General features: G+C 42.9%; 1 protein-coding gene across 2 annotated transcripts; it reads left to right on the forward strand.

The window, feature by feature from the left end:
• The first annotated feature begins 5,784 nt into the window (after positions 1 to 5,784).
• ZNF594 (zinc finger protein 594) lies at positions 5,785 to 24,285 on the forward strand. 2 transcript variants are annotated; one of them, XM_082443859.1, is made up of 3 exons: positions 5,785 to 6,847; positions 11,516 to 11,585; positions 18,260 to 24,285. In XM_082443859.1, the coding sequence occupies exon 3, from the start codon at positions 18,301 to 18,303 to the stop codon at positions 20,269 to 20,271; it is 1,971 nt and encodes a 656-aa protein (XP_082299985.1). In that variant the 5' UTR covers positions 5,785 to 6,847; positions 11,516 to 11,585; positions 18,260 to 18,300; the 3' UTR covers positions 20,272 to 24,285. The 2 variants fall into 2 exon arrangements, with proteins under 2 accessions (XP_082299985.1, XP_082299986.1); XM_082443860.1 differs by lacking the exon at positions 5,785 to 6,847 and adding an exon at positions 6,861 to 8,665.
• Positions 24,286 to 24,615: the final 330 nt, after the last annotated feature.

The raw sequence follows: 24,615 nt of genomic DNA on the forward strand, positions 1-24,615 counted from the left end.
AGATCAACTACGCTTGTACAATTTGAATATTCTACAATCAAAAAAGCACCCTGAATTGCTTAAAATAAACTCTCACAAAATGACCTATGAACTAACAGCTTTTGAATTATTACTTTTCTAATATTAGATGCCTCAGCACTTTTTTACAAATTGAGTGTCAGTGGAATATGGCTTAGGTTTTAACTAAAACTGCAGAAGGTAGTATTTAAGAAAAATGAAATTCCCCTGATGGTAAAAAAAAAAAAAAAAAAAGTTTATTTGCATAACTTGTACACATCTACCTCCCATGAGGTGCCAAACAAAAATAAATTTTCCGATACTTTTAATGTTGACACTCTACAACACTATTCTCAGTGGCCAAGAAAAACTTCTTCCTCTAAGTACACTAAAAATAAAATTACCCTGAATTTCTCACTGTTGTTTAGAAAAAATATTCAATATTTCATATATTAAATCTCTATTGTATCATTAGCCTAGCTTAATAACAATTCTATGATTCTTTACAGTTTCATATTTGCCTGAAAACAAAAACAACAACGGTATACGGATTTTTTAAAAAGGTCAGGGCTTCCCTGGTGGTGCAGTGGTTGGGAGTCTGCCTGTTAATGCAGGGGACACGGGTTAGAGCCCTGGTCTGGGAGGATCCCACATGCCGCGGAGCGACTGGGCCCGTGAGCCACAACTACTGAGCCTGCACGTCTGGAGCCTGTGCTCCGCCACAAGAGAGACTGCGATAGTGAGAGGCCCGTGCACCGCGATGAAGAGTGGCCCCTGCTTGCCGCAACTAGAGAAAGCCCTCGCACAGAAACGAAGACCCAACACAGCCAAAAATAAATAAATAAATAAAAATTTTTTAAAAATTCCTATTAAAAAGGTCAGCTTTAGCCACTTTGGAGAGCAATTTGGCAACATCTAGCAAAATTAAAATTGTGGACATCCTATATGACCCAGCAACCCTACTTCAGAATACACACCCTAGAACGGTGGCTTTTGAACTTTTTGGTACCAGGTCTCCCTCATACTCTAAAAATGACTGAGAACACCAAAGAGATTCCATTTATGCAGAAGATACCTATTGATATTTACCTTATTGGAAAGTAAAAGCGAGAAAGACTTAAGATACTTATAAATTCATTTAAAATAACAATTCTTTCATATTAATGTAAATAAAATTTAATTAAAATAATTACATTTTCCCAAACCAAAAAAAAATTAGTGAGAAGAGTGGCATTGTGTTATGTTTTTTGTGAATCTCTTTAATGCCTGGCTTAATAAAAAATACCCAGATTCTCATATCTGATTCTTCAGTCAGTGTGTTGCAAATCAACATCATGTATCCTCTGGAAGGCTCCATGGTACATTCATGAGAGAGCAAGCATGAGTAAGGGCAAATAACATCTTAATATTATTTATAAAGATAGTTTCGCTCTCATGGCTCAGACCACACTTTGAGAACCACTGCCCAAGAGAAACTCAAGAACGTGTATGAAAATGTCCTTTCTAGTATTGTTCGTTGTAATACGAAAGTGGAACTTACATATCTGTTCATCTGCAGGGGACTACAAGGTCCATGGGGGCTGCACTATTGCTGCTTTGCTCACCCCCATATTTCCAGTGACCCACATGGTGGGTGCTCAGTAAGTATTTGTGTAAGGAGTGACGGAAGTGACAGAGATACTGAGGGAGAAAGTGCAAACATTATCTGTGCCCTCCTCAGTGAAAGCACCGAGTCCTAACCACTGGACTTGCTTTAAAATTTAACTGTACTGTATTTCGTGGACATTTTTCACCGATGTAGACTTTTAGTTCACAGGGTAGGAATAGCCAAAAGCCATATGATTCTTGTAGGAGACTAGGAGTCTCCTAGAGTCTATTGTCTATTGTCTCAAGACAATAGACAATAGAAGGAGTCTATTGTCTAAAAATAAAAGTGTATTTAAGGTGTTTTAATCTGTTAATAACCACGGGCTGCAAACTACTGCCACCTACTGGTGCATTAAGAAGTCCACATGGGCTTCCCTGGTGGCGCAGTGGTTGAGAATCTGCCTGCCAATGCAGGGGACACGGGTTCGAGCCCGGGTCTGGGAAGATCCCACATGCCGCGGAGAAACTAGGCCCGTGAGCCACAGTTGCTGAGCCTGCGCGTCTGGACCCTGTGCTCCGCAACAAGGGAGGCCGCGATAATGAGAGGCCCGCGCACCGCGATGAAGCGTGGCCCCCCACTTGCCGCAACTAGAGAAAGCCCTCGCACAGAAACAAAGACCCAACACAGCCATAAATAAATAAATAAATAAATAAATAAACCCCCCCCCCCCCAAAAAAAAGAAGTCCACACGTTATGGGCAAAATGGTCTTTGCTGTTAAGAAAAAAAATAACTGAATATTTTGCCCAGATCTTGTTTGGAGGTATTCTGTAATTCAGACAGAAAATTGAATTATTAAAGATCTTTTTAGAAATGAGATAATTAATGTAGAGCTCTTTGTTACCCCTGTAATTTGCACGTACATTGGAGGATTTTAAGATAATTTAGATAAATTTGTTAACATTTCTCAGACCAAACAGCAAAATCAATGGTTAAAACAAATTAATAGATTATTGTCTTCACTTAAAGATATTTTCCTTTCTCTCCTCTTTTCTTGCTTTTACTTGGTCTCTGATTTACATAGTGAGAGATTCTTTTAAACTGCATGCAGGAAAAAAACAGCAGTCCATAGTAACTGCCCAATAAACGTTTGCTCATGATAAAGAAAACACAAACATCCATGGCCTTTTTTTCTTTTTTAAATAAATTTATTTATTTATTTTTGGCTGCGTTGGGTCTTCGTCACTGTGCGGGGGCTTTCTCTAGTTGCGGCGAGCGGGGGCTACTCTTCCTTGCGCGCAGGCTTCTCATTGTGGTGGCTTCTCTTGTTGCGGAGCACGGGATCTAGGCGTCCGGGCTTCAGTAGTTGTGGCTCGTGGGCTCTAGAGTGCAGACTCAGTAGTTGTGGTGCATGGGCTTAGTTGCTCCGTGGCATGTGGGATCTTCCCGTACCAGGGCTCGAACCTGTGTGCCCTGCATTGGCAGGCAGATTCTTAACCACCGTGCCACCAGGGAAGTCCCATGGCCTTTTTTTCAATACCCGTTTTTGTTCACTTTTGTATCCTCAATGGCTAGCACATAAGGGATCTCAATAAATATTGTGGAAGGAAGGTGGGGAGGGAAGGAGAGAAGATGAAAGGGAGGAAGGAAGGTTGATTATGCTCAAAAAAAGAGATAGAAGGCTATAATCTTCAGAGTGTCTTCCATCTCTATGATTCTTGAACGTTAGTAACTATGTCAAAGAAGTCATGGTGAATTACGAAGATTTCAAAGGCAACCAAAAATCATTCCAATATAGGGATTCAGGAGTCCTTACCCTTCATCACCAACGAAACAGCCCTGCCCTAAAGATGATTACCAGGGAGTCCTAATTTTTCAAATACTCCCTATCTAAATCTCCACAGTTATGAATCTGGGTAGGGAAAATTCGTCAAAACAGGAAAATATTCACCCAACTTCCAATTAGTCCCCTTGCAAAAATCCCCCCTGACTTAATATCCATGTCTAGTCCCACCTATCTAGTTAACATCTTGTCCCTCAGGTGATGTAAACATTGTATAATAAAATTAAAATACTGTACAATGAAAATTTATTACAAAGTAAAGTTACAAATCTTCCAACAAAAGAAGAAGCATTGCACAAAGTACATAAAAGTGATGGGGGAAATGATTTGAATCACAAGCAACACCACTGATGTATAAGAATATGGCAAAGAAAATTGATACAAAGAAGATTACATGATAGTGACAGATGCTTCACATTCTGGTTATCTATTGCTGCTTAACAAATCGCCCCCAAATTCACTGGCTTAAAACAACAACAACCTCTCATTCTCTCTCGCAGTTTCTATGGTCAGGAATTCATAAGGGGCTGGGCTGGGCTGGGTAGTTCCCGCTCCAGGTCTTTCAGGCAGGTGCAGTGGGATGGTGGCTCCCCCATCTCATACCCAGGTACCCTGCCCTGTTGAACCCTTAATAGGTCTCTGTTACCTTTAGGATAAAGCCAAGAAGCCTACATGTGGCTTTCCAGACACTCTGTGGCCCAATCTTTCCAAGCTCATCTCATTTTCACCATCCACTCACACTGGCCTCCAGCTTCTCAGACACTGCCACAGGGCCTTACACAGATAGTTCCTGCTGCCTGTAATGCTCTCTCCTGCAGCCTCCCATAGTAGACATCTGCTACTTTGCCTGTCTTAAGAGCTGTCTCATTTTTCTGGTAAAAACAAAAAGAAACCAAGAAACTGACTTTTCTTTCCATCCCCCGATGGGTCTAGCAGTAACATGGCTCCCTTTCCCTATCCCAACGTGTAATCCAAGCTGATCCATCGAAGTACCTTATCTACTGGATACAGTGATTGATCCAGTGTTGGACATGTGATCCAAGCAGAACCAATCAGAGTCCTTTTTCTATAATTTCTATAGATGCCCTTCTGCAATCCTGGGCACTGAAACATATCTCCACGTGGGGGGAAAAAATCTATGAAGTTAACAGAGAGAAAAGCGAAATCAAGAAATGGAGAGAGAGAAAAGAGTCCTGATGACAGTGCTTAAATCCTTGAATTCTGGCCTTTGTGGAAGCCAGTCAACCCCCTGGACTTTCCTGTCACATATGTTTACGTAGAGGTGGGTTTCTGTTACTTTCTTGTCCTTCATCTGCTTAACTCTTCAGGGAGAGCCTGATTCCAGGCAGCTTTCACAGACCTTCCTGTGTACATCAAATCTTCTTTTATAAACACTTAGAGCACTTTGTACTCTCCAGAACAGCACTCATACTGTTAACATTTTATATTTATTCATGGGATTGTTTAAATAGCTCCTCTTCGTGACCTTAAGTTCCATGAGACAGCCTTGGGTTTGCTCAGCATTCATTGAATCACCAGCGCCTGGCAGAGAGCGAGCACACCGTACGTATTTGTAGAGCAAATGAATCACATAATGAATTCACACTGCTGACAGGCGCAGCACGTTAAACCCAGATGAGATCAGACAGTTTTTTTGCTCTTTTTTAAAAAATGACTAAAAAGCCAAAGCAAACCACTCTCAACGACTTTACATTTCGCAACAAAAATGTAGCTACTGTTCTTCCCTCTCCCCTCCATTTTCATTCTTCTGGCTTAAGCAGATTTTGGTTCTTAAAACAAAACAAAAACACTATTTTGTTCTTTTAAAAGTAATATAAGAAATACAAGAAAACATTCAGGGTTATAAGTTTTTTTTTCTGAAAAAAGAAGAGTAAATGAAGAGAGAACTACCCCTACCAGATTTTAAAACATATTTAAAAGCTCACAATAATTATAACAGTTTATTATCAAAGCAGAGAGAGAGAAACAGATAAGCAGACAGAAAGTACCTCAAATACATAACCAAGGACATGTGTGAATTTAGTTAATGATAAAAACAGCATTTAGGGGCTTCCCTGGTGGCGCAGTGGTTGAGAGTCTGCCTGCCAATGCAGGGGACACGGGTTCGAGCCCTGGTCTGGGAAGATCCCACATGCCGCGGAGCAGCTGGGCCCGTGAGCCACGACTACTGAGCCTGCGCGTCTGGAGCCTGTGCTCCGCAACAAGAGAGGCCGCGATAGTGAGAGGCCCATGCACAGCGATGAAGAGTGGCCCCCACTTGCCGCAACTAGAGAAAGCCCTCGCACAGAAACGAAGACCCAACACAGCAATCAATCAATCAATCAATCAATCAATAAAACAGCATTTAAAAATCAGTGAGGAGGGCCCTCCTGGTGGCACCGTGGTTAAGAATCCACCTGCCAACGCAGGGGACACAGGTTCGAGCCCTGGCCTGGGAAGATCCCACACGCCGCAGAGCAACTAAGCCCTTGTGCCACAACTACTGAGCCTGCGTGCCTACAGCCTGTGCTCTGCAACAAGAGAAGCCACCGCAATGAGAAGCCAAAGCCACCTCAATGAGAAGCCCGTGCACCACAAGGAAGAGTAGCTCCCGCTCCCAGCAACTAGAGAAAGCCCACAGGCAGCAAAAAAAACACACAGTGCAGCCAAAAATAAATAGATAAAGTTAAAATAAACAAAAATCAGTGAGGAAAAGTAGGATAATCCATTAAATTGGACTCAGAGAGGTTAGGTAATTTGCCCGAAGTCACACAGCCCATAAATGGTGGGTCAGCGATTCTGTCTGACTTGTGAGTGTCTTTATGTTCTCACTTCAGAACTTGCCCTTTTAAACATTTCGCTATCCTTGTTTATCTCTGTACTACCAAGCCTTTGAGAGGGCACTGCAAACAGAAGGCATCAATGAATGAGACCACAAAAGCACGCAGGGAAACAAAAAAAATTAAAAATTAGAACAAGAGCGTGATTATCTGACAGGGTCCCCCACCCAGACCGACTGGCCAGAGGCCAGCCGTGGGCGAGTCTAGGACCCCCGGAGGACTTGCGTCTCGGTGGTGGCCTCGCATACGTTACTTGGCGCCTGCAGGTGCACCAACCTGCACGGCGCTGGACCCTCAGGACTCTGCTCGCGCGAGACCGAGCGAACGACGCCGAACCTGCGCAGGAAAGACCCTTGAGCGGGTGGGAGGCGGCTTGGGGGCGCGCCCGCGGATTGGCGGGCACAGCCTGGTCCGGCGTCGGGGCGAAGGACGGCCGCCTGGGGGAGCACGCCGGAAGCGGTCGGCCGCCGCGGTCACGATGTCCAGGGTGGTGGCGCCGCGCCGGAGGGAGGAGCTGGGGCTGATCGCTGGCGGCCGTGCAGGTGGCCACGGTCGAGCGGGAGGCTAGGGGTGGCCTGGAGGTGAGACCCCGCTGCGATCGCAGAACTGGGGGCCCCAGCGCCTGAGTCCCCTGGGGAAGCGGGGTGGAGAGCAGATCTTCGGAGGTGGGCGCTGACCCCTCATTTCTCCGAACCGGGAGAGGCTGCGGCCTCTGGGACTTAGGCGCCGGGTGTGCGCGGCCAGGCCTTCTATGCCCTTGGCCCTCTCCTGGGTCTCGGCGTACCTCGCCCATCTCCACACACACCACACACCCCTACCCCCACCCCCACCCCCGCGCCGCGTTCCCCTTTTCCAGTCTGTTCCAGTTCCCTCCTGTGAGTACTGCAAACCGCATCTCCCCCAGGCCCAGAATCAAACCCCAGGCATGAATTGACCCTGTTCCTTGCACAGTGCCCTGTCAGGCGCGTAGAACGCTCCAGGAGTAACTGACAGACCCCTTGGGAAGACTAGACTGACTGAACCACAGGAATGAACTGTACGGTTCAGACATGTTGTAATACCTGATCTAAAATGTTCGTACTGTTGGGAGTTCGGAGGAGGGAGGGATTTGGGCTGGTCTCTTCTTTGTAAACGTCTGCATATTCTTTTAGGGGTAGCTCCTAAAGTCATTTTCTTTGGGAAGCCTTCCAGGATTGCCACCTCCCTCCCTCCCTCTTTAAGCTTTTCATCTTTTTTTAGCTTGTTTGGCGTCTATTTCACAAACGCTTACTACCTGGTTCGTGTGTGTCTGTTTATCTAAGTCTTCCAGGCCCCTAGGCAGGGACTCCATCTTGTGTAGCATCACCTAATGCATGCACATGAATATGAATTAAAAGGATTGAAATAGTTAGAAGGTACTAACTAAGGTGAGCCTGAAACAGTGGGAGGAATTTGTGTAAGTCAGAGGTTGTAAAAGTATGGCCCCTGGGCCAGATTAGACTGTAGACACTTTTTTTTTTTTTTTGGCCGCTCCCTGCAGCTTCCGGGGATCTTAGTTCCCTGACCAGGGATTGAACCCCGCCACTGCAGTGAAAGCGCAGAGTCCTAACTAACCACTGGACTGCCAGGGAATTCCCTGTAGACACATTTTCCTGACTCATGCTGTTTGTTTTTATTTGAATTAGTGGCCAACATTTTAAAATCAGAAAATTTCTTTCACGTCCACTCACTCAAAAATCTGGATTTTCAGCACCTCTTGGACAATCAAAAGATGTGGCCAAATAGGGCACACATGTCTGCATGGTGCAATTAGGAGGAACTGAGTAGCAGCTCCCTCCTTTCGACTCAGTACAAAATTTGCAGATCCCCAGTCCCCAGTAATCATTGCCTCCTGGACACTGCAGCAAAGTATCAGTTGTCATTTATCACCTTATTTGCTTCACCCATTCTGATTAACTGCCTGGCCTCTTGCTGCATTTGATATTGATGTAGATGAAGAAGAGTAGGAAGGACATCACAAATAGGAGAGTCATGGGCACAGGGACAGAATGGGAAGAAGCCTAGTATATGGGAATTTAGGGAGAATACGAGAGCATAGGTTTGCTCTTTCGTGAATCATAGAATGGGGCTATTGTTATGGGTTGAATTTGTCCCCCAACAAGGATATGTTGAGGTCTTAGCCCCCAGTGCCTCAGAATGTGACCTTATTTGGAAATAGGGTCATTGCAGATGTAACTAGGTAAGATGAGGTCATACTGGAGTAGAATGGGCCCCTAATTCAATATGACTGGTGTCCTTATAAGAAGATGGCCAGGTGAAGAGACAGAGACAGCGAGAATGCCATGTGAAGGTGGAGGCAGAGGCTGAAGTACTGCATCTACAAAGCAAGGAACACAAGGATTGCCAGATGTCACCAGAAGGTAGGAGAGAGGCATGCAACAGTTATCCCTAGGAGCCTGCAGAAGGAAGCCACCCAGCCAACACCTTCATTTCAGACTTCTAACCTCCAGAACTGTGAGAGAATAAATTCCTGTTGTTTTAAGTCACCCAGTTTGTGGTATTTTGTCATGGCAGCCCTAGGATATATTACAGTTCTGTGAGTCAAAAAGAAGCTATTATTTCCTTTAATGGGTGATAGAAAAGTCATAGTAGGTTTTTGATCATTGGTGTCAGCAGTGCTTTAGAAAATTATTTCATCCGACAGTGTTATCAGCATTGATTGGAGCCAGAAAACGTTTAGAGATTTTACGAGAATCCAAGCGTGAGGTGAGAAGGTTCTGGGTTAAGATGGAGTTGGAACAGTTTTCAGAGTTAGTTAGTAGGTACGGATAGAAGGGATAGAGAGAGAGGAGTCCAAGATGACTTGCCTCCCAGAGCGGTGCTTCTCAGATTGTAGCAAGCTGAGAATCACCTGGAGCGTGAGCTGGGTAAGCACAGATTGCTGGGCCCCTCCCCCAGAGACTGACTCAGTAGGTCTGGGTGGTGCTTGAGAATTGGCATTTCACCAAGCTCCTCAATGAGGCTACTGTGGCTGGTGTGTGGGTCACATTTAAGGTGGCAGTAACCAGAAAATGTAAGACTTATAAATGTATACACATCTAACAACAGAACTGCAAAGTATATGAAGCAAAAATTGACAGAACTGAAAGGAGAAATAGATAATGCTACAATAGTACAGACATACCTCAATTTATTGTGTTTTGCTTTATTGTGCTTCATGGATATTGCATTTTTTACAGATTGAAGGTTTGCGGCAAGCCTGCGTTAAGCATGTCTATCAGTGTCATTTTTCCAACACCACTTGCTCACTTCATGTCTGTGTCACATTTTGGCAATTCTTGCAATATTTCAAGCTATTTCATTATGATTATATTTGTTATGGTGACTGGTGATCTTTGATGTTACTGTTGAAAAAAGATAATGACTAACTAAAGACTCAGATGATGGTTAGAATTTTTTAGCAATAAAGTATTTTTAATTAAAAAAAAAAAACTACTGCGTTTCTGGCTTAGGAACCCCTAGAATACAAGCCCCATTAGGGGCTTCTTCACCAGAGTATCCCAGGGCCTAGAACAGTGCCTGGACACTATAGGCTCATGTTAAATATTTGTTCAGTGAAAACTGGTCATTTGGGCAGAAATAGATAGTAAGAAGGGGCAATACATTTAGAAGCAAAATGTTGAGTTCATTTTCATGCATTTGATTCTTCTTGACTGTCAGTAAGACATTGGACTGGAGATGCATTGTGAATATAGACTACAATGTAGGTGAGGGATAGGAGTTTTAGATTTATGATTCATTCTGGACAAAAGTGATCACTGAAGCCAGAGGTGATATGGTCATTGAGATACTGAATATAAAAGGAGAGGACTAGAAGGAAGGAAAAGCTGAAAGGGTAAAGACAATAAAAAAAAGTAGAGTGGGTGGAGTATCATGCATTATGGAAGCCAAGGGAGAAAAGAATTTCAGGGATTAGTCAAGGGAAAGAGGGACGAGAGTTAACCTACTATTCATTTATTTAATGATTTTTTAAAAATAAATTTATTTATTTATTTACTTATGGCTGAGTTGGGTCTTTGTTGCTACGCGCAGGCTTTCTCTAGTTGCGGTGAGCAGGGGCTACTCTGTTGCGGTACACGGGCTTCTCATTGCGGTGGCTTCTCTTGTTGTGGAGCACGGGCTCTAGGCACGTGGGCTTCAGTAGTTGTGACGCACGGGCTTAGTTGCTCCGCGGCATGTGGGATCTTCCCGCACCAGGACTCGAACCCATGTGCCCTGCACTGGCAGGCGGATTCTTAACCACCGTGCCACCAGGAAAGCCCCTATTCAATGATTTTTTTTTTTAACTGACTATTCTTTTTTTTTTTTTTTTTTTGTAAGTGTGGGTTGGGAATCTATTTATTTATTTATTTTTTATTTTTGGCTGCGTTGGGTCTTCGTTGCTGCACGTGGGCTTTCTGTAGTTGCGGCGAGCAGGGGCTACTCTTCCTTGCGGTGCGCGGGCTTCTCATTGCGGTGGCCTCTCCCGTTGCGGGGCACGGGCTCCAGGTGCACGGGCTTCAGCAGTTGTGGCACATGGGCTCAGCAGCCGTGGCTCACAGGCTCTAGAGCACAGGCTCAGTAGCTGTGGCACACAGGCTTATTTGCTCTGCGGCATGTGGGATCTTCCCAGACCAGGGCTCGAACCCGTGTTCCCTGCATTGGCAGGCGGATTCTCAACCACTGTGCCACCAGGGAAGTCCCTTCAATGATTTTTAATTGAGCACCCACTATGGTCCAGGTACTGTTGCAACACTGAACAAAACAAAGACCCCTATCCCCACAGAGCTTACACTCTTGGGAGGCTTACACTGTAGAGGTGTGTGGCTTTATATACATTGGGGTGGGGTTTTTTGGGGGGGGGGTTGTTTTTTGTTGTTGGTGTTTGTTTTGCTGTGCCGCGTGGCTTGCGGATCTTAGTTCCCCAACCCAGGCCACAGCAGTGAAAGTGCCGAGTGCTAATCACTGGACCACCAGGGAATTCCCGGGGTGGGTTTTTAAAAATGTGTACAATAACACTTTGGAGTAAGTGGTATTTCTGCTGTACATTTGCAGAAATGATAGTTGGGGGAGATTAAGAAGCTGGGATTCTAATTTGGTTCTGCTTGCTTCCAAAGCCCTGTTGTGTTCAGAACTCTAAGCTGCCTCCGAGCTGTAATCGCCAGTGTCACTTTTCTGCTTTAGATACTACTTATATGCTGATGATTCCAAAATCTGTGTGTCCATTCTAGATTTTCCTCCTGCGTTCCTGACCCACTGATTCATTGGCTTCTCAGAAGTTTTGTCCTGGATGCTGCACAGGTACGTCAAATATAACATGTCTGAAGTGGAATTCACCACCTCCTCCCCCTCACCGCCACTCTTTTAGTCCCACTACCCAGCTTAGGCAGTTGTCCAAGCTAGAAACTTGGGTGTCATCCTTAATGCCTTCTCTTTTCCCTCACACCTTCCATTCAGGACAGCACCAATTCTCCCTGTTTTTGCTTCTTTAATATACTTTAAAATGTCTCCAGTCCCAGTAACTCACTGTCAGTGATGAGGCCCTCACTGTCTCCATCATAGATTCTGCTGTAGTTTCCTAAGCAATATCCCAGCTTTCAGCCTTGCACCCTCTAGTCTGTTCTCCATTAGCTGTCAGAGCAGTCTTTTAAAAAGATAAATCTAATTGTGTCATTCTCCTGCTTTAATCTCTTCCGGGGTTCCCCACTGCCTTCAGGAGAAAGGCCAAGCTTCTTAGCCTGGGATACACGGCCCTCCGTGGTTTGACCGCCGCTTCCCCAGCTTCATCGTTTACTGTCTGTATTCTGGGCTTCAGTCATATTGTGCATCCATGAACACATCGTAGCTTCTCTTACCTCCTGGCCTTTGTACATGCTTCAGCCTCAATCTGAAAAGCCCTTCCTTCTTCTTTTAGTCTAGTTATCTCAAATTGTCTTTCAGGCCTCACCTTAGAAGCTGCTTCCTTCAGGAAGTTTCCTCACCCATCCCACCCCCCTCAGGTTGTGCTCTTCTCATGAGGTCCCACGGCACCCACACTTACCCTTATTGTGCATTTAACACATTTAATTAACACCACACGCTAGTCAAGGGCAGGGACTCTGTCTTCATTATTGTATTCTAACCACCTTGCATGGTGCTTGGCCCATCATAGGGGCTCAGTTAAAGAGCAATAAATACTAGAGAATGGAAGAGACAAAATACAGTAAAGATGAGGAGTCATTGCAAAGAGAGAGTAACGTGAGGTGATTTTTACCACGTGGTCTCACATATTTTTAAAGCGAGGGGCAAGATTATCTACTGAGACCACGGGAATGCAGGAAGTAGTAGAGATTTAAAAAGGAAAGGGAAGCTATGGAGTATCTGCTGCCAACTCCCTATTGGGTAGTTGCAGAACAGGAACTTCTGTTTCAGGAATTCAAGATGTTGCAGGATGTGGCTGTGAATGAATCGCAGAAGGATGCTGGGCCTCAGGTCCACACTCAGTGGAATCCCTGCATGGCAGAGATACTAGAGGAAGAGACAGAGCTGGTCTCACCGAGTAGGGGCTCTGTCCTCTAACTTAGATTCTGTGCACCCCGAATTCTCTGAGTTTCAGTTGAAAAGCAAAAAACAAGAAAAGGTTTTAAAGAGCTCAGTGGAATTGGAGGATTAAGGATTCCCAATGGCTTTGACTCTTGGAGACAAGATAAGATGCTTCTGCTCTTTGTTGAAGGGCACCTAGCCTAATCTGTGGAGTTGACAACTTCTTGCCTTTCCCTGAGCTTGGTTCCTGTTAGAAACCAAGAGATGACGAAAAACTCGACTCATCTTCAGATCTTTGGACCTATTCTCCCACCCTCCAAACCTACTCTTCCTTCTCTGATCCCTGTCTTCATAAACAGCACCATATCCCACCCATTGCCTAAGCCAGAAAACTGAAAGTCATTCTTGAATCCTTTCTTCCCCCACTTGCAGTTACCATGTTTCGTTGATTCAGGTTCTCCCATACTGGACAGTGCTCACCTTATTCCAGCACTGGCCACACTATCTTCTTGTCCATTTACACATATATCTCCCTTCATTGAACTGTAAGTTCCTTGAGGGCAGGGATGTTCACCTTTGTATTGCCAGTACCTAGTACAGTGTCTGGAATATGGTGGGTGCTTAGTTAATGTAAGTTAGGTGAACACATCAGTGAATGATATGAAATAACAATGCCCTTTTCCCAGAAGCTCTGAGTTCAGCTGGACTGGATTGTAGAGGAGGACTCATCTCTGATCGAGCCTATGTTTCAGATACTGTACCCTTCTCCAGACATCCTCTGAGGCGAAGAGTTCCTTAAATTACTCCCTATTCTTTTCACCTATGGAATTGGATGAAAATGTTGAGCAGAGAATGCCATTCATCTCTGCAGGGAATGCTGTGTGGGACTAAGGACTGGGTACTTTGCCATACCTATGCCTGTGGTAAAGGTTGACCCTAATGATTCTTACGGAGAGGAGTCCTTTTAGCACTATTTCTAAACAAATTTTTGTTTCCTCTTTCTTAGCCCCCTTCCTATTCTTCTTGTATCATCTTCACTTTGTTCTAGATCTAAAATGAAATGATAATATGTACCTGTATCAGTCAGGATCCAGTCAGGAGACAAAAACTATACCAGTAGTTTAAACAACGGACATTTAATATAAAGAATATTTAACCGGTAAAGGTAGCTAACTACTAAAAGGATCTAAAGAAAACTCTAAGGAGTATAGAAATAGATAACGCAGGAAGCCGTCTTACCTCTAGGACTAAGGAGGAGTAAATAAGGAAGGAACCACAAATTCAGAAGAGGGCTCCCCCCCACCCCAAAGCAGGAATTCAGACTTTTTTGGATGGGTTGTGGTTGCCAAAGAAACATAGCCTGCTGGTGTAAAGAAATTTGTCAGAGGGCATGTCTGTCAGCATGGCCTGCCAAATGACAGAGAAATTCACTGAAGGGTGCAGGCAAGCTAGAGGTAATCCATAGGAAAGGCCTGCTGGGTAGTGGAAAAACTCACTGGAGGGTTGGGTAGGCCAGAGCTGGTTGGTCTACCCCATCAAGCCTCCCTTATATTGATTTGGGGGCCCCAACAAAAGACAAAGCAGCTCAAAAGTACCAAGAGAAACCCCTTTCTCTTTATGTGGCTTACAGTGTTCCTCCAGCACCCTCTATTGACAAAGCCAGCCAACAAAAGGGAACTGTTTCCAGGGTCCAGCTCCAGTATCACAAGCAGGGCAAAGAGGACAATAAGGGCATGTATGCTGTGATCCCATTTTTGTATCAGAAAAAAATTTATGCCCAGAAATAAGACTGGGAGAATATACAACAAAATATTGGTTATCTTTAGTTTCTTCTCTGCGCTCTTCTCTACTCTTGATTTTTCCTATAATGAGCATGTAGTATTTTTATGATCAAAAATGGAAAAAGTGGGAACTCCCCTGGCAGTCCAGTGGTTGACTCTGCACTTCCAGTGCAGGGGGCGCGGGTTGCAGGGGGCACAGGTTCGATCCCTGGTCGGGGAATTAGGATCCTGCATGCCACGAGGCACAGCCAAAAAAAAAAAAAGTGTTTCTCTGTAATTTTATTTTATTTTTCGCTGCACTATGTGTGGCATGCGGGATCTTAGTTCCCTAACCAGGGATCAAACCCGCGCCCACTGCAGTGGAAGCGCAGAGTCTTAACCACTGCTCAGAGTCTTAACCACGGGACCAGCAGGGAAGTCTGTTTCTCTATAATTTTGAAAGATTATTCCTCTAAAATTATGGGGAAAGACCAATCATGAAACATATAAAGGTTTGGATCTTCTTTTAAAATTATGTATTTCTACTTGAGATGCTATCTGTTGATCCCTGTCATGACAGATAGGCAAATTAACACAATTTATACTTAACTCCCACTACCTCTCCTCCTCTATTCTACAAAAATAATTTCCAATTGTTTAATGTCAGTTCCATATTTAAATTGATTCAACACTCCTCATCCATTGTTTTACAATGTTCTCTGAGGTCCTGAATGTTTATTTTCACTCATTTCTTCATTGGCTATATCTCATTGCCCAGCAGTTCTTTTCAAAAAGGGCTGCCTGTCATACTCCCTGAGTTTTACCTACTTGAGAACGTTTGCCTATTTTAATATGAGGGAACAGTTTGCCAAGTAAAAAATGATCAAGTCACACTTTGTGTCTCTTCAGAACTTTACAGGCATTACTATACTCTGGCATGAGTGTAACATGGAGGAGTATAAACTCAGCCTGAAATTCCCTCTTGCCCATTACTTGCTCCTCTGCCTCAGATCTTCATTTGTTCATTTATTCCTGAAATTTAGTTACTTCACCAGGCTATGCCTTGGTGTGGACTGTTCTATATCAACTTTCTATGGACTACACTGTATCCTTCCAATAGACTCAAGTCTTTATTTCAGCCACATTTCCTTCTGTTATGTTTGAATGGTTTTTTTCCCCTTCTGTTTGTTCTTTTCTCTTCTTTAGGAACACTAATTATATATATATTTGAATATCTTTCTGTAGCAACTTGTTTTCTCTATAATCATATTTATATCCACTGCATTCTGTGTCATCTCTCCAGGCCTCATCATGTCCCTGTAGTGATTATTTTTCTTTTTTCTTTGATGAGTTTCATTTACGTAATGCATTTAGTTTTCCCTTCCACTTTTTTCCTTCAGCTCTGCCAGATTACTTCTCACTTCTTTTTATTCTTTTATAATCTACAATCTATTTTGAGCTCTTATATGTCTTCTTTGAGTTTTCATTTAAACAGTGGTTTTGTCTATAATTTCTTTGAGATAGTGGAGAGCTCTGCTGAATGCGTCCTATTAATTCCTTTGCTGTTCCTCTTGGGTGTATGCTCCTAATCCCTCTGTTACCCATGTTGCTTTCTTTCCTAAAGCAACAACCACCTGTTTTCAAGCACACATCCCACAAAGTTACCTGAATGATTACTACTCAACAGTGCATGAAGCAGGTTCTCTATGAAAGAGGCAAGAGGCAGAGGGAATTGAGCAAGGGTATCTCAAAGCCTTCATACAGATCTGCTGCCACAAACACCTTCTCATCAAATCTACAGGCATTATCTCCCTTCAGCTTTTGGTTTCCAGGAGATCAACATGGCACAGAAAGAGCCCTGTATATCACTGGACTTTCATAGCACAGTCTGACAGTCACATTCATCTCCTTTCTTCATCTTGCTCCACGGCTGCCAGTGTTCCTCAGCCAGGTACCAGGTGGAAGACAACCTAAATGATCTGCCGGCACTGTTTCTTCTTTAGCATCTTCCCCTGCCACTCTGATATGTCAGACTAGATCTCTATGGGACAGTCCCTGCTTCTGTCACCCGCCTCCACGCCATGGCTCTAGATCTCTTCACTCTAATTAGAAGATCACTGACCATGCCTTTCAGGATATGATACTTTGGGAGACATCTGTACATGACCTTGTTTTTGAAGATGGAGTTCACCTCATTTGTCATTCTTTTAACTGTTTTCAGTGGGTTTTGAGAAATGCCTTTTCCATCTTTTAAACTGTTTCTAAATTTTGAACACTATATATCAAACAAACCCCCCAAAAAATCACTTTAAGGGAAAATTATGACAAAGCCAATTCTTTCCAGTATTTTATTTGAATGTTAAATAAATAAAATCCAGCCTAGATATGGAGGTTTGTGCTAGGGACACATTACTTAATGATAATTCTTGGGCATAAAGGGTAATGATTAATGATAATAGTAGTAATAGTAACAGCAGCTGACACTTACATAGTGCTTTCTATATGCCAAGCATGGTTCTAAATGTTTTACAGATACTTAATTCTCATAACAACTCTATGAGGTAAATACTATTATTATCTCCATTTTAGAGATGAGGAAACAGGCACAGAGAGCTGCAGCAACTTGCCTAACATCACACAGTCAGTAAGTGATGGAGATAGGATTCAAACCCAGGCAGTTTGCCTGACAGTCAGTTAAGAATCCACACTCTTAATCTCTATGCTGTGTTGCCTCTTATTCATTGCAAAAAGATTACTGACTAGAGTGTTCCAATCCCCCAGGCCAAGGTGAAATGGCTCTCTCAAGGAGCTCAGAAATGTGTTTTTGTGACTGGGCAAGGTCAGGGATTTGATGATATGAACACTCAAAAGCAATAAACTCATCTGTCTTCCAGTTGCAGGAGGATACAAAATTGCCATACAAAGGAGGCAGTTCCACCAGAATACCAGAAAGAAAAATGCCAGGTCTGAGAAAGGGAGAATTGATTTCTATTAAAATGGCAGCCAAGCATTTTTATTCTGAGGCATAGTTTCATATTTGTTTAAATATGTCATGATATATTGGGAGGAATGGTTAGTGGATCAGTTATTAATTTATCATATCTCAACTCCAAATCTACCCTTCTTTGCTTTGCTTAAGTTACGGGATATGGACCATTTCTCCTTTGCCAGCTGGTACAAGATTTAGATTTTGTCAATAGAGGATGCTGGAGGGAAATGCAAGGCCATAGGAAAAGGAAGGAACTTCTTTTCCTGGTGCTGGTGTGCTATTTTATTTTATTTATTGGTGTGGCTCCCAGCAGATCAACTTGTGGGAGGCCTGGTGGCAATCACCCTAGTGAGTTGCTTCCTGTGAACCCATTCTGGCCTGGCCTCAGGGCCCAGCAGGTTCCTACTCCATCAAACAGGCCACTTCCAGCTCCAGACTGCCCACCTCCAGTGAATTCTTCCACCACCCTGCAGGCCACCCACACACACCAGCTCCAGCCTGCACCCCGGCAAGTTTCTTCTCCACCAATAGGGTGTGTGTTCCTGTGGTAGCCACAATCCCTCTGAAAAACGTCTGAATCTCAGCTCCAGCAGGGAAGAGTCTTCTTCCAAGTTCCTTGTTCCTCCCTCTGAGACTTCCCAGTGTAGGAAAGAGGTGAAAATTTGTATTTTAGGAATTATAGAATGGTCTACTTATTATTTCAGATTCTGAGACCAAAAATAAGATGAAAGATTGAAAGACAAAGATGGAAATTTCTGAAGAAAAAGATTCAGCAAGGGCTGTATCAGAAAGACTCCAAAGACAGATCTCCCAGGAATGTGGGTTAGTTGAAACTGGTGATCCTGAGGACAGGTTATTGAGGTATTGGGTAAGCCCCTTAGAGGATGCAGTGGGACATCCCCCTTCCCAAGAGAGAGGTATCAGGGAAGTGAATCTGATCCCCAAGAAAGCCATTGCAGGAGAGAGAGTCCATGGATGTAAGGAAAGAGAAAAAATACTTTCTGCAGGAGAAAGATCCCACAGATATGAAGTCTGTGGCCAGAGCTTCAAACAGAAGTCAGAAATAACTGAACATCAGAAAACTGGTAATATAAAGAAAAGCTATGAATGTAAGGAATGTGGAAAAACTTTCAATCGGAGCTCAAACCTGATTGTACATCAGAGAATTCATACAGGAAAGAAACCATATGTATGTAGTGAATGTGGAAAAGACTTTAATCAAAGTTCAAATCTTATTATACATCAGAGAATTCATACAGGAAAGAAACCTTATATATGTCATGAATGTGGAAAAGACTTCAATCAGAGATCTAACCTGGTCCGACATAAGAGAATTCATAACGACGAGAATCCCTATGAATGTAAAGAGTGTGGAAAGGCCTTCAAGGGAAGCTCAAACCTTGTCCTGCACCAGAGAATTCACAGTGGAGGGAAGCCATATGTATGTAATGAGTGCGGGAAGGCCTTCAATCAAAGCTCAGATCTTATTATCCATAACAGAATTCACACTGGAGAGAAACCCTATGAATGTTATGAATGTGGACAAACCTTCAGTCAGAGTTCACACCTTGTCACACATCAGAGAATTCATACTGGAGAGAAACCCTTCAAGTGCAACACCTGTGAAAAGGCCTTCAGGCAGCGTTCACGCCTCACAGAACACCAGAGACTCCACAGTGGGGAGAGACCCCATGAATGTCGCAAATGTGGGAAATCCTTCAGTGGGCGCACAGCCTTTCTTAAACATCAGAGACTACATACTGTAAAGGAACTTGAATGTGAAAAAGCCTGCACTTCTAACTTAGCTCTTATCCAACAACAGAAAATTCACAGGGAAGAAAAACCTTATGAATGTACTGAGTGTGGAAAAACTTTCCGGGGAAGTTCAGATCTAATTCGGCATTGGATAACTCACACTGGAGAGAAACCCTATGAATGTAGTGAATGTGGGAAAGCCTTTAGCCAGAGGTCGCACCTTGTTACACATCAGAAAATTCACACTGGAGAGAAGCCCTATCAGTGCAATGAATGTGGGAAAGCCTTCCGGCAGCATTCACTCCTCGTCCAGCATCACAGAATCCACAGTGGTGAGAAACCCTACGAATGTAAGGAATGCGGAAAAGCCTTCATCTGGCGCACGGCTTTTCTCAAACATCAGAGACTTCATACTGGAGAGAAACTTGAGAAAGGTGAGAAAACATTCAGCAAGGAAGAGTTGCTTAGAGAAGAGCGGAGAATTTGCCAAGAAGTGAAAGCTTATCAGTGCAGTCAGTGTGGTAGAACTTTCCGAGGCAGCTCAGACCTCATCCGACATCAGGTAACTCATTCAGGACAGAAACCCTATGAATGTAAAGAATGTGGGAAAACTTTCAATCAGAGCTCAGACCTTATGAGACATCACAGAATTCATAGTGGAGAAAAACCTTATATGTGCAATAAATGTGGGAAATCTTTCAGGGGCAGCTCAGATCTCATTAAACACCACCGTGTTCATACTGGAGAGAAACCCTATGAATGCCCTGAATGTGGGAAGGCCTTCAGTCAGAACTCCCACCTTGTTAGTCACCAGAGAATTCACACTGGAGAGAAATCCTTTGAATGCAGCAACTGTGGGAAGGCCTTCAGTGGGCACACAGCTTTTCTTAAACATCAGAAACTTCATACTGGAAAGGAGCTTGGGGAACACAAGAGCGTCCACAAACAGGACTTATTCTAATAGGTAACAGAGACCTAATGAACATAGGAAAAACCAGATGGAGACCACATCATATTGCACAATAGAAGGTTTTTATTGCTGAAAACTCTTTGAAGGTAGGAAAACATTAGAAGAGCCCTACTGGATGGAAAACATATAAGTGTAATGTGGGAAAGCTCTTGGACATAATCACCTTTTTTCTGCCTCAGAGTTGACACTGGAGTATGGTCCCCAGGATAAAATTAATTGAGAATGTTTTACAGTACTTCCATTGTTAATAAAATCATTAGAAATCACTTTGTCAACAACCCCCAAACTAAATTCTTCATGGAAGGAGCCATTTCAATCTCAACTACCTAGTCCAGTGACAAGTATAAATCTGTTTTAGGTACTTTAGAGTGATTAAATCTTTCTCTGGGATGAGTTCTTCCCGTTAGATATATATTTTATACATATTCCCCTTTTATCTCCTTATAAAAATATGCTTATGCATATGTGATAATACTAATTAGAATGATCCATTAATTCAGGGGTCCCCAACCTCTGGGCTGTGGACGGTACTGGGCCGAGGCCTGTAAGGAACCAGACCGCACAGCAGGAGGTGAGCATCGGGCAAGCAACTGAAGCTTCATCTGCCGCTCCCCATCGCTCGCATTACCTCCTGAACCATCCTCCTCCCCCTCCACCCCTGATCTGTGGAAAAATTGTCTTCCACGAAACCGGTCCCTGGTGCCAAGAAGGTTGGGGACCACCGCATTAATTGAGAAGAAACAAAAAATAATAGAAATGACTTGACAACAGGAGAGCTGAAGGCCAGGACACAAGAGCCAAGTGAGGTATTCCCCAGAGAAAGAATGGTGATGATTAGGAGTATCAGGAAATGAAAGAGCAAAGAAAGGACAGTGGGTGTTGGGAATAGGAATTGACTGAGTGCCAGGGAAGAGCATTTAGGTGACCTGAGTTGCTGGGAATTAGAAGAAAGCAACAACTGTGAAAGGTCAGGTGATTAGAGGAGAGTGGTTTTATCTTGAACCAGGCCTTTGTAATTATTTGAGAACTGGAGAGTCTAAGTAGAACTCTGAAAGAGATCAGTGGGGGGTGCCTTCAAGATGGCAGAGAAGTAAGACGTGGAGATCACCTTCCTCCCCACAAATACATCAAAACTACATCTACATGTGGAACAACTCCTACAGAACACCTACTGAACACTGGCAGAAGACCTCAGACTTCCCAAAAGACGCCCTCAGGCGACCTACACACAGAGGTGGGGCCAAATCCAAAGCTGAACCCCAGGAGCTGTGCAAACAAAGAAGAGAAAGGGAAATCCCTCCCAGCAGCCACAGGAGCAGCGGATTAAATCTCCACAATCAAATTGATGTACGCTGCATCTCTGGAATACCTGAATAGACAACAAATCATCCCAAAATTGAAGTGGCAGACTTTGGGAGCAACTGTAGACTTGGGGTTTGCTTTCTGCATCTAATTTGTTTCTGGTTTTATGTTAATCTTAGTTTAGTATTTAGAGCTTATTATCATTGGTAGATTTATTGATTTGGTTGCCCTCTTCCTTTTTTTATTTTATACATATATATATTCTTTTCTTTTTTCTCTTTTTGTGAGTGTGTGTGTGTATGCTTCTTTGTGTGATTTTGTCTGTATAGCTTTGCTTTTGCCATTTGTCCTAGGGTTCTGACTGTCTGGTTTTTTAATTTGTTTTGTTTTGTTTTTTTGTATAGCTTTTAGCACTTTTATCATTGGTGGATTTGTTTTTTGGTTTGGTTGCTCTCTTCTTTCCTTCTCTTTTTTTTTATTACTTTTTAATTTTTTTATTTTTAATAATTTTTTCTATTTTAATAACTTTATTTTATCCTTCCTTCCTTTCTTTCTTTTTCTCCCTTTTCTTCTGAGTTGTGTGGCTGACAGAGTCTTGGTGCTCTGGCCAGGTGTCAGGCTTGAGCCTCTGAGGTGGGAAAGTCAAGTTCAGGACATTGGTCCACCAGAGACCTCCAGCCCCCACGTAATAGCAAACGGCGAAAGCTGTCCCAGAGATCTTCATCTCAACGCTAAGACCCAGCTCCACTCAACGACCAGCAAGCTACAGTGCTGGACACCCTATGCCAAACAACCAGCAAGACAGGAACACAGCCCCACCCATTAGCAGAGAGGCTGCCTAAAATCATAATAAGTTCACAGACACCCCAAAACACACCACTGGACGTGGTCCTGCCCACCAGAAAGACAAGATCCAGCCTCATCCACCAGAACACAGGCACCAGTCCCCTCCACCAGGAAGCCTACACAACCCACTGAACCAACCTTACCCACTGGGAGCAGAAACCAAAAACAAGGGGAACTACGAACCTGCAGCCTGCGAAACGGAGACCCCAAACACAGTAAGTTAAGCAAAATGAGAAGACAGAGAAATACACAGCAGATGAAGGAGCAAGGTAAAAACCCACCAGACCAAACAAATGAAGAGGAAATAGGCAGTCTACCTGAAATAGAATTCAGAGTAATGATAGTAAAGATGATACAAAATCTTGGAACTAGAATGGAGAAAATACAAGAAACGTTTAACAAGGACCTAGAAGAACTAAAGAGCAAACAAACAATGATGAACAACACAATAAATGAAATTTAAAATTCTCTAGAAGGAATCAATAGGAGAATAACTGAGGCAGAAGAATGGATAAGTGACCTGGAAGATAAACTAGTGGAAATAACGAATGCAGAGCAGAATAAAGAAAAAAGAATGAAAGAAATGAGGACAATCTCAAAGACCTCTGGTACAACATAAAACTCACCAACATTTGACTTATAGGGGTCCCAGGAGAAGAAGAGAAAAAAAAAGGGACTAAGAAAATATTTGAAGAGATTATAGTTGAAAACTTCCCTATTATTGGTAAGGAAATAGTCAATCAAGTCCAGGAAGCACAGAGAGTCCCATACAGGATAAATCCAAGGAGAAACACGCCAAGACACATATTAATCAAACTATCAAAAATTAAATACAAAGAAAAAGTATTAAAAGCAGCAAGGGAAAAGCAACAATTAACATACAAAGGAATCCCCATGAGGTTAACAGCTGATCTTTCAGCAGAAACTCTGCAAGCCAGAAGGGAGTGGCAGGACATATTTAAAGTGATGAAAGGGAAAAACCTACAACCAAGATTACTCGACCCAGCAAGGATCTCATTCAGATTCGACAGAGAAATTAAAACCTTTACAGACAAGCAAAAGCTAAGAGAATTCAGCACCACCAAACCAGCTTTACAACCAATGCTAAAGGAACTACTCTAGGCAGGAAACACAAGAGAAGGAAAACACCTACAATAACAAACCCAAAATAATTAAGAAAATGGTAATAAGAACATACATATCGATAACTACCTTAAATGTAAATGGATTAAATGCTCCAACCAAAAGACATAGACTGGCTGAATGGATACAAAAACAAGACCTGTATATATGCTGTCTACAAGAGACCCACTTCAGACCTAGGGACACATACAGACAAAGTGAGGGGATGGAAAAAGATATTCCATGCAAATGGAAATCAAAAGAAAGCTGGAGTAGCAATTCTCATATCAGATAAAACAGACTTTAAAGTAAAGAGTATTACAAGAGACAAAGAAGGACACTACATAATGATCAAGGGAATCCAAGAAGAAGACATAACAATTGTAAATATTTATGCACCCAACATAGGAGCACCTCAATACATAAGGCAAATGCTAACAGCTATAAAAGGGGAAATCAACAGTAACACAGTCATAGTAGGGGACTTTAACACCCCACTTTCACCAAGGACAGATCATCCAAAATGAAAATAAATAAGGAAACACAAGTTTTAAATGATACATTAAACAAGATGGACTTAATTGATACTTATAGGACATTCCATCCAAAAACAGCAGATTATACTTTCTTCTCAAGTGCTCAAGGAACATTCTCCTGGATAGATCATATCTTGGGTCACAAATCAAGCCTTGGTAAATTTAAGAAAATTGAAATCATATACTTGATATGATTGAAAAGATACTTATCTTTTCTGACCACAACACTATGAGACTAGATATCAATTACAGGAAAAAGTCTGTAAAAAATACAAGCACATGGAGGCTAAACAATACACTACTAAATAACCAAGAGATCACTGAAGCAATCAAAGAGGAAATCAAAAACTACCCAGAAACAAATGACAAAACAATGACCCAAAACCTATGGGATGCAGCAAAAGCAGTTCTAAGAGGGAAGTTTATAGCAATACAGTCCTACCTCAAGAAACAAGAAACATCTCAAACAACCTAACCTTACATCTAAAGCAATTAGAGAAAGAAGAACAAAAAAACCCCAAAGTTAGCA

The sequence above is a fragment of the Balaenoptera physalus genome, assembly GCF_965194825.1.
Source record: "Balaenoptera physalus genome assembly, chromosome: 20".
NCBI classification, from domain to species: Eukaryota; Metazoa; Chordata; class Mammalia; order Artiodactyla; family Balaenopteridae; genus Balaenoptera; species Balaenoptera physalus.

What these genes read in the sequence shown, in the direction of transcription:
- ZNF594 (XM_082443859.1), top strand. Translation starts at nt 18,301, where the DNA reads ATGGAAATTTCTGAAGAAAAAGATTCAGCAAGGGCTGTATCAGAAAGA.